Source organism: Rhinolophus ferrumequinum, chromosome 11 (genome assembly GCF_004115265.2).
Source record: "Rhinolophus ferrumequinum isolate MPI-CBG mRhiFer1 chromosome 11, mRhiFer1_v1.p, whole genome shotgun sequence".
Taxonomy (NCBI): Eukaryota; Metazoa; Chordata; class Mammalia; order Chiroptera; family Rhinolophidae; genus Rhinolophus; species Rhinolophus ferrumequinum.
In genome coordinates this window covers 792,253-809,189 of record NC_046294.1, presented here as the reverse complement: position 1 = coordinate 809,189, position 16,937 = coordinate 792,253, and the positions used below count along the sequence as shown (strand labels likewise).

At 64.1% G+C, this 16,937-nt stretch overlaps 1 protein-coding gene across 1 annotated transcript in view; it reads right to left on the bottom strand.

The window, feature by feature from the left end:
* Positions 1-1,810: 1,810 nt before the first annotated feature.
* Positions 1,811-16,937, bottom strand: part of MUC5B (mucin 5B, oligomeric mucus/gel-forming) — a 30,256-nt gene continuing 15,129 nt past the window's right edge. The window contains exons 31-49 of the mRNA XM_033120677.1: positions 9,986-16,744; positions 9,656-9,846; positions 9,218-9,389; positions 8,277-8,533; positions 7,799-7,985; positions 7,242-7,467; positions 6,965-7,143; positions 6,818-6,887; positions 6,501-6,601; positions 6,137-6,168; positions 5,677-5,857; positions 5,201-5,305; positions 5,068-5,105; positions 4,435-4,551; positions 3,953-4,039; positions 3,749-3,871; positions 3,463-3,508; positions 3,193-3,295; positions 1,811-2,516 (exon numbers count right to left, since the gene is read on the bottom strand). Of these exons, the coding sequence (XP_032976568.1) occupies positions 2,294-2,516; positions 3,193-3,295; positions 3,463-3,508; positions 3,749-3,871; positions 3,953-4,039; positions 4,435-4,551; positions 5,068-5,105; positions 5,201-5,305; positions 5,677-5,857; positions 6,137-6,168; positions 6,501-6,601; positions 6,818-6,887; positions 6,965-7,143; positions 7,242-7,467; positions 7,799-7,985; positions 8,277-8,533; positions 9,218-9,389; positions 9,656-9,846; positions 9,986-16,744 (9,197 nt within the window). The 3' untranslated portion in view covers positions 1,811-2,293. The remainder of the gene's footprint in view (positions 2,517-3,192; positions 3,296-3,462; positions 3,509-3,748; positions 3,872-3,952; positions 4,040-4,434; positions 4,552-5,067; positions 5,106-5,200; positions 5,306-5,676; positions 5,858-6,136; positions 6,169-6,500; positions 6,602-6,817; positions 6,888-6,964; positions 7,144-7,241; positions 7,468-7,798; positions 7,986-8,276; positions 8,534-9,217; positions 9,390-9,655; positions 9,847-9,985; positions 16,745-16,937) is intronic.

Below are 16,937 nucleotides of genomic sequence, written 5' to 3'. Positions count from 1 at the left end.
TGGCCCCCTTTCACCACTGGGGCTTCCCCAAAATCTCCTTCTTTGAAGGATATCTGTCAGTTTTACAGATAATTCATTTCCTTGTTTTCAGGTGCTGGTATTTTAAAGTTTCTGTCTATCTTTGTCATGGTTTTTGTGTCTGTGGGAAAAACTTGCACATTTCTGTCTGGAAACCAGAAATCCCTTTTGGAAAATATTTCAAGTTCAGGTGACACTGTCTTGTTTATTCATTGTGTTGATTTTTATAGTTATCTCCTCTTTGGCCACAGTAGTCTTGTGGCCACCGTGTGGGCTCTGGAGTCAGACTGCCTGGACTTGAGCCCAGCCTTACCCCTTACTGAAGCAAGTCTTCTCATGGCTTTGTGCCTCAGTTTCCCCATGTGTAAGTTGGGAGAAACAATGGCGTGCGTTGCATAGGGCGGTTGTCAGGGTTAAATGGGAACGTATGCTGGCACACAGGAAACACTTCACTTATGTGAACTCCGGTCCAAGAAAGGACACTCTTCTTCCAGGTGCCTTACAAATATGTTTAAGTTGCAAAGAGGTGCATGGGTTTAAGGAAACAGTTGTGCCACAAGAATGACTGAGGTTTATGGATCACTGCTGTTTTGCATGTGAGTTAATGAAGTCTTGGGTGGGAGCATGACCTGGACACGGGACCCCCAGGAATTCAGTCTGTGGGACACAGGTTAAGCTTATAGAAGTTGACGCCAGTGGTGACCAAGGGGATGCCAGCCTCACCTACAGCTTCGTCAACCCATGGACCCATCTCCCCAGTGGCCTGCCCTGACCAGGCCCACTTTGGTGGGTAGGAAAGTCCAGAGTGCTGGTAGCGGCCACTGAAGAGTCCAGGACCCCCAGGCTGAGCCCCCAGATCCACCTTCCCCCGGAGCTGGGGACCCCAGCCTGTGGGGAGGGGCAGGAACTCTGTAAAAGTGAGTTACTGTCACTGCATGTGCGGTGGGAGAAACACACTGAGCGTGGATGCAGGTCATGTGATGTGGAGAAGGTACAGGAACACCCGCCCACTCGCCCCCTCCAGCACTGCCTTTGCCTTCCCAGGTGGCGGCCCTGCTTATAACCGTCCTGCCCACTTAGAGGTCATTTCTTGTCCTTCCTGCGTGGTTAAGCCCAAAGCCAGGGCGCCCTCGCATCCCAAAGTGCACATGTGGGCCTGGTAAGCGCAGTTCAGTGCTGCTGCTGGCCACACCCTGCCTGCCCCCTCCCCCACCCACGCAGGCAGTGTTCTCTGCTCTGGGCAGGGCGACAGGAATGACAGGCAGAAAGCCTGTCTTCAGGAAACAGAAAGGAACAAATGTACAAGTTGCTGAGTGACAAGTGCCCTGAAGAAAACACACCGTGGGAGGGAGGTATGGACAGGATGGGGAGCGGGCACAGCAGGAGCAGCAGTGGCTCCCCTCAGGGTCTGAGCAGCACCATGTACCCCACCCCACCGTGCAGCCCTGGCTGGTGGGGCAGCTGCTTCCTGCACTGACGCATGTCTGGGGCGCCTCTTCCTGTTGGCTGGTCCAATCTTTACATCTGTGAACCAGTTTCCTAATGAACCCCATGTGTTTGAAATAATGGTGAGGCTGTTTCTGAGCCCTTGGCGCACTCCTGGCTCCTGCAAGTGCCTTCACAGCCAGAGACTGACCTGGGCCTCCGTGTCCCCTGCCCTGCCTTTCCCTCCCAGCACAAGCCCCGGGCTGGGGGTGCATAAAGCCTGTGGACCCTACACAGCTGGGTCCATGGATGGACAGGAGAGCCCGGGCGGACACGGTGGAAGACACCCAGACCTGGAAGTGTACATGATGCTCGGTGTTTATTTGCAAGGTTGGGGCAGGGTGACCAGAGGAGGAGCTTCGGGGCACTGACCCCTCCCAGGCCCACCCCTCGGCCATCACAGCCTCAGCCCCAGGTCCAGACATGGGCATGCAGCCACCTTGCCAAACTCCACTCCCTGGTGGCCGCCGGCCTGGTGTGGACGGGTCTCAGTCTGCAGTCTGCTGCCCGAGGGGAGCCGTGCTCCACGGGACTTGGGGGTGTGGCAGGAGTCCCCGGTGAGGAGCAGCACGGCGCCCGCCGATGTGCAGTTTTGCACTTGGCATCCTTCTGACACCAGGAAGGGGTGAGTTTGGGTGGAGCCAGCGCTTCTTTCAGATGAAGGCTGGCCCTGATGGCAGGGCAAGTGGCCAAGACAGGCCGGAGGGGCTCTGGCACTCTCCTCAAGCTGCAGTGTCCCCTGCCAGGGTGTGGGTTTCACCCGGGGCAGTGGGACAGGGGCAGAATGGCATCAAACATCGATGAACTCCGAGGATAGAGAGGCAAATTTGCCGTCCTCAGGAGCTGCAGGAGAGGGTATGCAGGCTGGGGTGCAGCTGCAGTCATCCACGTGGGTGTAGGTGTGCTGGACGGCCGTCCCGTCGGGACACTGCATGGTCACCACCTCCTTGTGGGTCCTGGTCTCCTGGCAGCAGGTACACTGCCGCTGCATGGTCTGGGCCTCCACGGAGTACCTGCAGACACGTGGCACCCTCAGCACCCGCCCCAGCCGGCCCCAGCCCCCTGGTTTCTCTGGGGTCTGAAGTCGGCAGCTCACCACCCTCGGGCAGCCCCACGCTTGCTGCCTCAGCACGTGGGGCATCGCCGTCCTGGCCTGGCCAGCTCTGTGGGCACTCAGAATCGCTTTGAACACTGACCTTTCTTGGCCAGGCACCCTCTCTTCCCTGAACCACCCCCTCAAACTCGAGGAGTCCGCAGACCCCTACTCCAGGGACCTTCCCCGGCCCTTCTTCCACTTCTGGCTGAGGGCACTAGCTGGCCGCAGCCTGGCTGACTCTGGCGAGGACACTGCCAGCAGCTCTGCCCCAAGAATCTGGTCCACGGAAGGCCCTGATTCTGCCCACCCCCCAAGCAGACACTACCCCCAGGCGTCTGGACTCAGGTCCAGGACCGCAGTCCCCCGGCTTTGTGCCTCAGCTTCCCCGCTCCTGGCTCTAAGGGTCAGGGGAGGCCGTAGGCTTTCTCCAGCTGGATATGGAGAGAGGGGAGCTCTTCTGTAGTCACCCCAAGCTGGGCCAAGGATAGGGACACATGGGGCCTGGGTGCTGACCCCGTGTGGCCGGCAGCTGGCCCCTGAGGAGGCCTGCAGCGGGTGGGCAGGGCTGTGCGAAGGGGGGCGGGGTCACTCACTTGGACACTCCTGGACACGAGCCCTCGCAGAAAGTGACGTTGACGGGGGCCTCGCAGTCCCGGTGCCGCAGGACCGTCCTGTTGACTCGGACCTGGCAGGTGTCTGGGCAGAAGAGAAGGGGATCTCTGAGGACCCCGACCTGGGGCCCTTCCTCCCTAGTTCCCTCCGGATCTGCCGTTCAGGGCAGGTTCTTGGGGTCCGGGCAGGAGCCAATGGGCGGAGGCTGGGCGGGGCTGGAGGGCGGGGACGGGAAGGTGGTCTCTACTTACCCACTTCCTCACAGGAGTAGCAGCAGCCGGTTTTCCGGAGGGTGCCCTGCAGCAGGGGACAGAGGGCGGGCTGAGGGCGGTCGCGGCCCCAGGGGTGGGGCCTCCTGCGGGGCTTGGCTTGGGGGAGCGTGGGCGGGGTTTCTAAGGTGGGACAGGGGCGTGGCCTCCTGGAAGGGAGGGGGTCTCTAGGGCGGGACAGGGTGTGGCCTCCAGGGGGTGGTGTGGGCGGGCCCTCTCCGGCAAGGCCGGAAGACAGCCGGGCTGGTGGGATCCCTGGGGCACGCACTCTGCAGCTGGGCACGTCAGGGCAGGGCGCGGGCCTCGGGGTCAGCACAGGAACTCCGTTCTCAGCCTGGCAGTGGTACTCCGTGCAGTTGTCCACGAGGCTGTTGACCCAGGTCTCGTTGGGCTGAAATGCACCAGGGAGAGTGAGGCCAGGGTGGGGATTATGTCGTGGGCTGTTGAGGGTTGGAGGGTAGGGTCCCCTTACCTGGACCAGCCCGCCATGGGGCGTGAGGCAGGCCGTCTGCACGCACTCCCCGCAGCACTGCCCAGCCACTCTGGAGTACTCGGAACCCTGAGGGCCAGAGGGGTGGTCATGTCTGCACCCCCAGCCCGGCTCCCCAGCCCTGTTGCTCGCCCCCAAGAGTCTGGCAGCCTCCTTAGCAGCCCCCACCCTCTGAAGCCGTGTCGCTGTCCATGGCCACCAGGGCAGAAGCTGCCCCGCCCCATTGTCCTGACTGAGCCTCACCCCTGCTCCCAGACCCCTCTCCACCTGCCCCTGCAGCCTGCCGGTCCTGCCCCCAACCTTTCCCCCTATCCTCCTGTTTCATGACCTCTTTTTGGGAAAAAACAAGATTCCGGCAAAGGTTGAGCTAGAGAGCCCTCCCTGGGGGCCTGGGTCCCAGTGACTCAGGGTTGCCACCGTGCAGCATGTCAGGGGTCTGGCTATGCCTAGATGGGTGGGCTCACCTGGGGACAGGTGGTGTTGCAGGCATCCTCCTCACACTGCACGGTAGTGTTCTGGGTGTCCACAGACAGGCAGGTGCACGTGTGGCAGGGAGTGACCGCTGGGAAGGTTGCACCGACCTGCAGTGGATGGAGGGGAGTGACATTCAGGGCACTGGGTTGGGCACCAGGGCCAGGGCCCCTGCCTGCGGCTGGGTGGGCTGGGAGAAGCTGAGGCCCACAGAAGGCGGCTTGTTTCTTCACATGGAATTATGGATATGCCCCCGGGCTGGGCACAGACCTGGAGACAGGCAGGACCCTGAGTGAGTAGGGACCCCAGGCAGGCGGGAGGGGGCTGGGAGGGCGTGGTCCTGCCCCAGTGGTCCTGCTGGGAGGAAGCTGCAGGAGACCCTGAAGCTCAAGTCCCAGGGGCAGCAGGTGTGGGGCTCACAGCCCTACCAGGCTCTGACAGAGGCACCACTCCCCTCTCCTCCCGTGTCCCCACCCAGCTCTAGAGGACTCAGAGCCTCTCTGTTTATCTTCTGTCGTGGCGGGAGGGGGCAGACAGGGCTGCTCATGTGGAGACCAGGAGAGGAGGTCCAGAGGATTCCAGGCCGTCACCCCCGGCCGCCCTGCCATCCTCCGCCGAGCCCTTACCCCGTAGACGGTGCCGTTGTAGATGCATAGCTTAGGCCCTGGAAGAAAAGGGAGGACTGAGGGCCTTCCTGGGCAGTGGGAGCAGGTGCTCAGACACGCCCCTGCCCCGAACACTAGCCCCCACCCCACTCACGGCAGCCAAAGGTGGGGCAACAGCTGCCCTCCTCCTGGGTGCGGGTCAGCTCCTCTCCCGGCCCACATTGTGGCAGGCCCAGGGGGCAGGTGGTCGTGTTGCAGACTGCAGGAGAGTTGGGGTGCTGTTGGGGGGTGCCCCTGCCCTCTGGCCCTGCTAGTTCCCAGTGTAACAGGGTTTCCCCACAGGGTTTCCCGTGGTGGCTGACCTCTCGGCGGCCCTTCTGGATCCCCTCTAGGTCCTCAACTGTCCCCTCCCTCGCCCACCCCAAGCCCCTGGGCAGACCAGAGGTCGGCAGCCTCGTGTTTAGGTGGAAAAAGGAAGGATCAGGAGCCCCCTCCCCCCGACCAGTGGTCCGGCAGTGTCCAGCCAGGACGCTGTGGCCCTGCTCTGCCCTGCAGGCCTTGCCAGCCTGTACTCTCCACCCTCCTGTGCTCGCTGCCCACCCGCCTGGCCTGCGAGGGTGCAGGGCTCACCGCACAGCGTCTCTGGGCAGCAGGGGTTGTTGGCCAGGGGCCTGGTCACGGTCAGGAAGCCAGGCCGGCTGCACTCCAGGGGCCGATCCTGGGGCTCGCACTGCACCGGGACGCATTGCACCGACACGGAGTCCTCGTCGCACACACAGGTCTGGCAGTCGCTGACCCACTGCTCTCCAGGCTGCAACAGACCAGGTTGGGGTTCCTGAGGGCTCCTGGACTGAGCCTCGGTCTCTCAGGCTGCATCCAGCAGCAGGTCAGGCCCCAGCGCTCAGCTTGGCCAGGACAGTCCTCAGCCTCCCCCTGTAGCCACCACCTCTGGAGCAGCCTGAGTGACCGGGACATGTTGCACCCCTGGGCACCCCACACCAGCCCCATCACGGGGCCGCCCCAAGATGGAGGTCCTCCCTCCCTCCTTCTGCTTGAGCAAGGGGGGCCAGCTGGGGGCAGAGCCACTCACGAATTTGGGAAACCCATCTGGTCCCACGCAGGCTGGAAGGGAAGGAGAAAGGGGGTCACCAGGGGTTGTGGGGTTCACGGCCTGGTAGCAGAGGCTATAGGGACATGTCTTCTCAGCCTTGGCCACCCCCACCCCCAGTCAAAGCCTCTGTCTTCCCACTGGGAGCAGAAGCCCCTGGAGAATTCGAGGGGTGTCACAGAGCAGGGGACTTGACAGGGCTCCAGACCACACTGCCGCTGGCAGAACGGAGTTGGAGCTGGGCCCGTTTGGCACATGGTCTGACACTGAAGCAAGCCAGGCCAGGCCAGGATGTCCCACCCGCTGGCTGTGCTGGGTCAGGGCCCAGGCCACAGGTGGTGCTTACGGCACTTGGGGACACAGACGTCCGTGTATGAGTTGAAGAGAGTGTGGCCATCGGGACAGAAGCAGCCCTCCACCAGCCCCTCGTTCTCTGGGCTCTGGTTCCTGTAAGGCGAGGGCGGAGGGAGGCGGGCATGGACGGAGTGCAGGGATTGGTCGGCTGCCGTGGACACCCATGTGGTCAGGACCAGAGGTTGGTCGGGTGGGGAAAGGGCGCTGCAGAGATCTGGGGCTGGAGAGCCTTCCTCCTTCTGTCTCCTCCTGCTGCCCCCAGACTCTTCATTCGCCGCCCCCACCATTCCCACTGTGGCCGGTACTCACCCGGAGTCACAGGTCATGGGCTGCTTAGGGCCGCATGGCTGGTACACCTTTGCAGGCGGGCAGGTGAGGTCTGGGGACACAGAGACGGGCGTCAGGCAGGCCGAGGAGGCCAGAGGCCAGCACCCGAGGTGGCCTCCCGTCACTTACCGCATAGCCCGGCAGTGGCATTACGCCAGTTGCTGCACACGCCCCGGGCACGGCAGAGCGCCGCGTAGGCCTCCAGGCTCTGGCAGGGCACCTCGGGGCGGCCGGCCTGGCAACTGTCACTGACGCAGGTGCTGAAGAACGCGCCGGGCGGGATGAGGTCATGGCACTCAGTGAAGACCCTGCGGCAGGGGCAGTTAGAGATTGGAGCACAGCTGGGTCCTGGGCCCGGGCAGGGCTCGCTGCCCCAGGATGGACAAACCCACAGGGAGGGACTCACTGGCTCAGCATCAGCTCACAGAGGGGCGCTGGGGGGCACTGGGTGGAAAAGGGTGTGGTGGTCACCGGGGCCGGGGAGCTGGTGGTCGGGGGCGGGCCCGTCGGTGCCCAGCAGCCCTCCTTGCTGCTTTCAGGGACCAGCCAGGTGTTGCCCATGTCCTGGCAGGTGGGGGCCATGGTGCCATCCGGCCGGCGGCAGTCATCCATCTTGTTATTGGTGCAGGTGCCTGGCGAGTGTGGAAGCCGGGAGGGTCACCACAGGGGCCAAGCGGGCACCCAGCCTTGCCATTCTCCAGCCTTTCCCCTCTCCCCACTCCTCCCCACCCTTCACTCGGTTATGAAACACTGATTGCTGAGGCCGAGAGGCAGCTCTGCCTGGGGCAGGAGGCAGGGGGAGCGGGTCCTGATCTGGGAGGTGGGGATGTGGCAGGCAGCTGGCACCGCAGGGCTGCCGGGGTGGGGGTGGGGGCACAGGCAGGGCTTGGAGGGAGGAGCAGGCCCTGTGAGCCATGGAAGTCGCCCGTGCTCCTGTGGGCTTCCTGTCACATCCCCACTCACCACACTGGCCCTCGGTGTTGTGGCTGAAGTGGCTGTAGGACAGCCGGACCTGGAAGACCTCCCCGTGGAAGGTGACGCTGACGCCGATGGCCGGGATGTCGACGTGCATGGCGGCATCCACCGTCACAGACACACGCACGCCATTCTTGCTGAAGCCCTGGCTCACCCGCACGTGGTCGAACAAGACCTGGGGACAGAGCCAGGGACATGTAACCGGGGGTGGTGGGCGCACCCCAGAGCACAGACGCTCCCCTCAGGCCCTGGGGCCCAGTCTGCGGTGGTTGGGTTCCCAGGGCGCTCTTGGCTGTGGGCAGCCCTCCCTCCACAGCCTTCCGCCCCCGTTGTGCCCAGGGCCCTGCGTGGCGGCGTGCCCTGCCCCCTCTCTGAAGCCCCTTTGGAGCCGACCTCCGGGCAGGGGGAATGCGTGCAGGCACCCTCCCTCCGTGGGGCCCCAGGCGCACCCTGCACCCACACTCACCAGGCTCTCTTCCTGCCCGTCGGCGTTGACGCTGGTGGTGAGGACAATCTCCATGGACTCATAGTGGACACTGAGGGCGCGGGGGCAGCGGGGGGAGGCCGCGGGGGCTGCACAGAAGTAGTTGTTCAGGAGGATCGTGAGGTTCCCGTGGCGTGGGCGGATCTCCCTCATGACGACGTGGGTGCAGTTGTCCCGGAAAGAGTAGGAGGTGCCATCGAAGGTGATGTAGTTGGAGCCCCCCCAGCTACTGCAGGTGCCTGTGGACAAAGACAGTCCCCTCACATGGTGCCGCCCAGAGCTGCCACCTCTGGGGAGTGGCTCAAGCCCCCACAGCCTCAGTTGTTGCCTCATTTTTAAAATGGGTGAGTGGATTGGTTGATGGCCCCCAAGGACAGGCCCACTCAGAGCCTGTGGCTGTGACCGCATTTGGGAAAGGGTCTTCACAGCTATCATTAACTTAAGGGTCTGGAGATGAGAGTATCCTGCTTTACCAGGTGGGCCCCAAATCCAGTGACAAGTGTCCTCAGAAGAGACACAGAAAGAAGAGGCCACGTGAGGACAGAGGCAGAGACGGGTGACACAGTGACCCCGCCACAGCCCAGGGATGCCTGGAGCCCCAGAGGCTGGCTGAGGCAGGAGGACCCTCCCCTGGAGCTTGTGGGAGGAGCAGCCCTGTGACACCTGGCTCTCGGGCTCTGGCCCCTGGGCCTGCGAGAGACTTGTCCCTGCCCTTTTGAACCACCTAGTTTGTGGTCCTTGTTGCCGGCGGCTCCACAAAAGGTCGCTCAGGACCCCAGGAACCATGCCCTATGCACCCCTGTTCCCACCCCTCCTCTCCCTGGTCTCAGGCGCCCTGGCGTCCCCGTGTGGCGTCTGGTCAGCGCGGTGCCTGTGCTATGTGTGTCCCGTGCTGCCCAGCTGCGCGCGGCTGCTTCTCTCACATTCGCACTCATAGTGGTACTGGCAGGGGTCCTGCTGGCTCTGCACTCTGACGGGCAGGTGCCCGTTCACGCAGGTGACCTTGGTCACGGGCTCCGGCTCCAGCAGGACGATGCGGTTGTCACCTTCGCACCGGGCCAGCGTGCAGTCCTCCAGAGTCCAGGTCTCATTCACCTGGTGACAGCAGTCACAGTGTCACTGGGTGGGCTCGCGAGACCCACCCCCACCACCCTTGGGTCTCACATGGCCTGGGGCAGGGCTGTCCACTTGCCCTGTGCAGCCCCAGCTGCTGACCCGGCCCCACACCCCTGTGCCTCCCTCCACCCAGAGCTCCCCGTGAAAGGTCACTGAGGGGCTCAAAGTCGGCCCCACTGGAGCCCTCCGCAGCACCTGACCCCATGCACACAAGGGTAGGGAAGGCAGGGAGGCAGGGTGCACACCTGTCGGGGAGGGACGGTGAGGTCGCAGCCCCCCGTCGGGGAGGTCGGGGAGGTTGGGGACACGGAGGATGGGGGCTCTGGGGGGGCGGAGGTAGAGCAGGCACCCTGGAAGCGTTCGAGTTCACAGTGTGGGCTGCAGATGGCATAGAAATGGCAGCCGGCTCCGTCGCTTCTGTTGTAGACGACGTCCCCTGTGGAGGAGAAAATCAGAACGACGGGACACCTGGGTCAGCAGGAGGATCGGCAGTCACAGAGCAGGGCTTCGGGGACACGAGGAAAAAGTATCCTGGGTGGATGGTCCATGAGGAGAGGACAGGCTCTTCCACTCACCTGGTGAGAAGAGCTGTCCGAATGCCCGGCACAGGCAGGGTGTGGTGGGGACAGGTGAGCTGGGAGAGGCGTTGGGCCTGAGCGTACTGAGGACGGAGGGGGACATAGTGGCTGGCGTCAAGCTGGGGGAGGTCTTCAAGAGCTGGGGGGTACTCGCCGTGGTGCCCGGCGGGGAGGTGCAGTGGCGGTCACAGCACAGCAAGCGCACGTGGAAGTTGTGGCAGTATGGCACGCGCCCCGGCTGGTCGCGGTTGCGGCACACCAGCCCGAAGCTCACATTGCACTGGACCACCTGCCCCACGTCCGTCAGGCTCACATCTGGCGCCTTCTCTGAGCGGCACTCGATGTCCTGGGGGCGCTCGCAGAACACGTGGCCGGCCAAGCGGAGCATGTCAAAAGTCTCAAAGTCCCCGCCGTTGGGGCCGGGCTTGGGGTAGTCCGCATCGAACCAGTCTGTCCACGCGCACCGTGGCGTGCAGTCCCCGGTGGTCGGGGATGTCATGGTGGTTGAGGAGGGGCCAGGCGTCAGGGGGCTGGACGGCAGGGTGGTCCCAAAGGTGGGACCGGTGGGCAGGGACCCTTGGGTGGTCTGTATGGGTGTGGTCACCAGGGGGACCTTGTGGGGGGTACTGGGCCAGGCTGGCTTGGTGTTTGTGGGCGGGGTCCCTGTGGAGGCAGAGAGACTGGAGACAGAGGCCCTCTCGGTGGTCCTGAAGGAGGCGAGAGGCGTCTGGGTCGTGTGGCTGGCGACACTCTGGGTGGTCCCGGGAGAGGAGGGACCTGTCTCAGTGGTGGCAGTAGTGACCCTTTGGGTGGTCCCGGGAGAGGAGGGACCTGTCTCAGTGGTGGCAGTGGTGACCCTTTGGGTGGTCCCTGGGGAAGAGGAGAGTGACTGTGTGGTGGCCGTGGTCCAGAGTGCTGTGGTCTCCTTGCCCGTACTGGTGCTGGTGGCTGTGGCCGTGCTGGGACAATGGCTGTAGTCGTCACAGCAGCGCACACGTATGTGGTAGTTGAAGCAGGTCTGGCCCCACCCCTGCCGGTTGTTCCTGCAGATAAGCCCGTACTCCGGGTCACACAGTACCACCTGGCCCAGCTGCTCCAAGGGGACTCCCGGGAAGAGGACGGCCTCACACTCGATGGCGTCCGGCTCTGCGCAGAGCTGGCTGCCCAGACCTTCCATTTGAATGTAGGTCTCAACGTCACCCCCATAGGGGCCCGGCCGGGGCCGGTCACTGTCCTGCCAGTCGGTCCAGCGGCAGGCAGGCTGGCACCGGGGGGTTGCAGTGGTGCTGGCTGAGCTGACGACGGTGGGGCTGGGGGTTGTTAGGGACGTCGGCCTCAGGCTGGTCCCCGGGCTGGTCACTGCGGTGGTGGCCGGGGTTGTGGGGCAGTGGCGGTTGTCGCAGCAGAGCACGCGGATATGGTAATTGAGGCACATCTTGAACCGGCCGCGCTGGTCTCGGTTACGACACACCAGGCCCTCCTCCAGCCTGCAGAGCACCACCTGGCCCACCTGTTGCAGGGGGACGTCGGGAAGCGTCTCGGCCCGGCACTCCAGGGCCTGGGGCTTCTCACAGATGGGCTCACCGGCTGCCCGGATGTTGGCGTAGGTCTCAAAGTCCCCGCCATTGGGGATGGGCTTGGGGTAGTCCGCATCGAACCAGTCTGTCCACGCGCACCGTGGCGTGCAGTTCCCGGTGGTCTGGGATGTCGTGGTGGTGGAGAAGGAGCCAGGCATCAGGGTGCTGGAGGGCAGGGTGGTCCCAAATGTCGGACTGGTGGGCAGGGACATTGCGGTGGTCTGTATGGGTGTGGTCACCAGGGGGACCTTGTGGGGGGTACTGGGCCAGGCTGGCTTGGTGTTTGTGGGCGGGGTCCCTGTGGAGGCAGAGAGACTGGAGACAGAGGCCCTCTCGGTGGTCCTGAAGGAGGCGAGAGGTGTCTGGGTCGTGTGGCTGGTGACCCTCTGTGTGGTCCCAGGAGAGGAGGGACCTGTCTCAGTGGTGGCAGTGGTGACCCTTTGGGTGGTCCCTGGGGAAGAGGAGAGTGACTGTGTGGTGGCCGTGGTCCAGAGTGCTGTGGTCTCCTTGCCCGTACTGGTGCTGGTGGCTGTGGCCGTGCTGGGACAATGGCTGTAGTCGTCACAGCAGCGCACACGTATGTGGTAGTTGAAGCAGGTCTGGCCCCACCCCTGCCGGTTGTTCCTGCAGATAAGCCCGTACTCCGGGTCACACAGTACCACCTGGCCCAGCTGCTCCAAGGGGACTCCCGGGAAGAGGACGGCCTCACACTCGATGGCGTCCGGCTCTGCGCAGAGCTGGCTGCCCAGACCTTCCATTTGAATGTAGGTCTCAACGTCACCCCCATAGGGGCCCGGCCGGGGCCGGTCACTGTCCTGCCAGTCGGTCCAGCGGCAGGCAGGCTGGCACCGGGGGGTTGCAGTGGTGCTGGCTGAGCTGACGACGGTGGGGCTGGGGGTTGTTAGGGACGTCGGCCTCAGGCTGGTCCCTGGGCTGGTCACTGCGGTGGTGGCCGGGGTTGTGGGGCAGTGGCGGTTGTCGCAGCAGAGCACGCGGATATGGTAATTGAGGCACATCTTGAACCGGCCGCGCTGGTCTCGGTTACGACACACCAGGCCCTCCTCCAGCCTGCAGAGCACCACCTGGCCCACCTGTTGCAGGGGGACGTCGGGAAGCGTCTCGGCCCGGCACTCCAGGGCCTGGGGCTTCTCACAGATGGGCTCGCCGGCTGCCCGGATGTTGGCGAAGGTCTCAAAGTCCCCACCGGAAGGCCCTGGAACCGGGTAGGTCTGGTCCAGCCAGTCCGTCCAGGCGCAGCGAGGCTGACAGGAAGTGGACTTGGTCACTGAGGTCGTTGGGCTGGGGGTCAGGATGGCTGAGGTCTGAGTGTTAACCTGGGGCACTGTTGTTGTGGAGGCAGCCGTGGAGGGGCGCAGGGTGGTGCCCAGCTCAGGCATGGTGGGCGATATGGTGACACTAGTGCTGGACTCTTGGACCTGGGAGGTCCCTGTGGAGGCTGTGGAGGACCCAGCAGAGGGCAAGGAGCTGGCGTGCGTGGTGGCGATAGTGGTGGGTGTCAGTGGGGTGCGAGATGTCTTCGGGGACAGGGAGGTACCAGCCGTGGTGCCCGGCGGGGAGGTGCAGTGGCGGTCACAGCACAGCAAGCGCACGTGGAAGTTGTGGCAGTATGGCACGCGCCCCGGCTGGTCGCGGTTGCGGCACACCAGCCCGAAGCTCACATTGCACTGGACCACCTGCCCCACGTCCGTCAGGCTCACATCTGGCGCCTTCTCTGAGCGGCACTCGATGTCCTGGGGGCGCTCGCAGAACACGTGGCCGGCCAAGCGGAGCATGTCAAAAGTCTCAAAGTCCCCGCCGTTGGGGCCGGGCTTGGGGTAGTCCGCATCGAACCAGTCTGTCCACGCGCACCGTGGCGTGCAGTCCCCGGTGGTCGGGGATGTCATGGTGGTTGAGGAGGGGCCAGGCGTCAGGGGGCTGGACGGCAGGGTGGTCCCAAAGGTGGGACCGGTGGGCAGGGACCCTTGGGTGGTCTGTATGGGTGTGGTCACCAGGGGGACCTTGTGGGGGGTACTGGGCCAGGCTGGCTTGGTGTTTGTGGGCGGGGTCCCTGTGGAGGCAGAGAGACTGGAGACAGAGGCCCTCTCGGTGGTCCTGAAGGAGGCGAGAGGCGTCTGGGTCGTGTGGCTGGCGACACTCTGGGTGGTCCCGGGAGAGGAGGGACCTGTCTCAGTGGTGGCAGTAGTGACCCTTTGGGTGGTCCCGGGAGAGGAGGGACCTGTCTCAGTGGTGGGCATGGTGACCCTCTGGGTGGTCCCGGGAGAGGAGGGACCTGTCTCAGTGGTGGCAGTGGTGACCCTTTGGGTGGTCCCTGGGGAAGAGGAGAGTGACTGTGTGGTGGCCGTGGTCCAGAGTGCTGTGGTCTCCTTGCCCGTACTGGTGCTGGTGGCTGTGGCCGTGCTGGGACAATGGCTGTAGTCGTCACAGCAGCGCACACGTATGTGGTAGTTGAAGCAGGTCTGGCCCCACCCCTGCCGGTTGTTCCTGCAGATAAGCCCGTACTCCGGGTCACACAGTACCACCTGGCCCAGCTGCTCCAAGGGGACTCCCGGGAAGAGGACGGCCTCACACTCGATGGCGTCCGGCTCTGCGCAGAGCTGGCTGCCCAGACCTTCCATTTGAATGTAGGTCTCAACGTCACCCCCATAGGGGCCCGGCCGGGGCCGGTCACTGTCCTGCCAGTCGGTCCAGCGGCAGGCAGGCTGGCACCGGGGGGTTGCAGTGGTGCTGGCTGAGCTGACGACGGTGGGGCTGGGGGTTGTTAGGGACGTCGGCCTCAGGCTGGTCCCTGGGCTGGTCACTGCGGTGGTGGCCGGGGTTGTGGGGCAGTGGCGGTTGTCGCAGCAGAGCACGCGGATATGGTAATTGAGGCACATCTTGAACCGGCCGCGCTGGTCTCGGTTACGACACACCAGGCCCTCCTCCAGCCTGCAGAGCACCACCTGGCCCACCTGTTGCAGGGGGACGTCGGGAAGCGTCTCGGCCCGGCACTCCAGGGCCTGGGGCTTCTCACAGATGGGCTCGCCAGCTGCCCGGATGTTGGCGTAGGTCTCAAAGTCCCCGCCATTGGGGATGGGCTTGGGGTAGTCCGCATCGAACCAGTCTGTCCACGCGCACCGTGGCGTGCAGTTCCCGGTGGTCTGGGATGTCGTGGTGGTGGAGAAGGAGCCAGGCATCAGGGTGCTGGAGGGCAGGGTGGTCCCAAATGTCGGACTGGTGGGCAGGGACATTGCGGTGGTCTGTATGGGCGTGGTCACCAGGTGTGCTGTGCGGGGGGCACTGGGCGGGGCTGACATGGTGGTTGAAGGCTTTGGGGTAAAAGTGGTACTGCGGATAGTGCCTGTCTCAGTCGTTCTGAGAGAGGTGGGGATGGGAACAGTCTCCATCGTCCTCGGGGAAGAGAGGTACGTCTTGGTGGTGGCCGTGGTCCGGAGTCCTGTCACCACCGATGACCATTCACCCATGCTGGTGCCCGTGGGCAAAGATCCAGGGGTTGTGTGTTTATGGGAGGTCCCCACGGGGGTCGTGCGGGAGACACTGGGTGAGGCAGGCGTGGGGGTTGTGGGCGGCAGAGTGCTGGCGGTGGGGCAGTGGCTCATGTGGTCACAGCAGAGCACGCGGACGTTGTAGTTGAAGCACATGTTGAACGGGCCCCTCTGGTCCTGGTTGCGACACACCAGCCCGGCCCGCAGGCTGCAGCTGACCACCTGTCCGATCTGGTCGAGGCTTACCTCGGGGTAGCTCTCCGCCCGGCACTCGATCTTCTGCGGCTCCCGGCACATCTTGCCGCCAGCAGCCCTGATGTTGTCATACGTCTCCATGTCTCCACCCCTGACCCCCGAGGTAGGGAAGTCCACGTCAAACCATTCTGTCCACTCACACTTGGGTTGGCAGCCGGTCGTGCCCTGGCTGGTTGTGGCCTCAGTGATGGCCGACCCCTGGGTTCTCTGTGTGCTCATCCCAGTGTGTGAGGGGGATGGCGGGCTCGTGGCGACCGTGCCAGCTGCTGTGCTCAGAGTTGAGTGAGCCGTGGTGGTTCGCATTGTCTCCACCCCCGTGGTGGGTCCCTGTGGGGTGCCCCCTGTGGTCCCCTGAGGGGTTGTGCGAATCAGGAGTGACGTGGTGCTGGGCTTTGTGGAGCCTGGAGGAGACGTGGGACTCCTTGTGGCGGATGTCACGAGCGTGTCTGTGTGCCTGGGGCTTGGAGACGTTGCTGAAGACATTGGTTCTGTTGGGAGGAAGGACACTGCTGTGGTGCTGCCCAGGGGGGCCTGTGAGGCTGACGGTTTGGAGGAGGTGGTAGTGGTGATGGAGGAGGTGACAGCGGTGGCGGCATTGGTGGCAGTTATGAGGGCGGAGGTGGCTGTGGTGAGCTCCCCGCAGTGGTCGTGGCTGCAGCACAGCACACGGATTCTGTAGTTGAGGCACATCTTAAACAGGCCCACCTGCTCGTCATTCCTGCAGACCAGGCCGAAGCTGGGGTCGCAGTGTACGCGCTGGCCCAGCTCCTCGGGTGTCCTGTTGGGGAAGTTCTCCGCCCGGCACTCTATGTCCTGGGGCTGCGGGCACACGGCACCCCCCGCACTCCTGATCCTGTCGAATGACTCGATGTCCCCTCCGGCCTCCTCAGACTTGGGGTAATCCTTATCAAACCATTCGGTCCACTGACATCGGGGCTGACAGGTGGTGCTCTGAGCCACGGAGCTGCCGGCCGTCCTGGTCGTGATCGTGGTGGGAGTAGCGGGTTGGGTCTGTGAGGTGAAGGCCACCGTCGTCTGGAGGGCAGGAGTGGACAGGGACAGCCCCTGGCTTGTGCTCGAGCCCTGGGGGGTGCTGCAGGGCACGAGATCACAACACAGGACCCGCAGCTCGTAGTTGTGGCAGATTGGGGGGCTCTGCTCGCTGTTGAGACACGTGAGGCCCCGCTCCAGGCTGCACTCCACCTTCTGGCCCAGCTGCTCCAGGGGCGTGTCAGGCAGCTGCCGCGCCCGGCACTCGACACTGGCCGGGGCCAGGCAGACCTGGTGACCCCTCTGCCTCAGGTTCACAAACGTCTCAAAGTCCCCACTTCCCATGCCGGGCTCTGGATGGTCACTGTCATACCAGGCAGACCAGCGGCAGAATTGGTGCACACACACAGTGGGGAGGGTGGAGACCGGGCCTGTGGGGATGAGGGAAGGGGATGCCATAAGCCTCCTCTGCCCAGAGGTGGGGTGACCCATGTCCCCCTGCCCCAGCGTTGGTCCCCGGGCCTCTGCAGGGTCCCTGTCCATCTCTCATGCCCAGGACACCTGTACCGAGTTCCTGCTGGGTCTTCCCTCATCATCCAGAGCCCCAGGCTTCCCCCAGGTCAG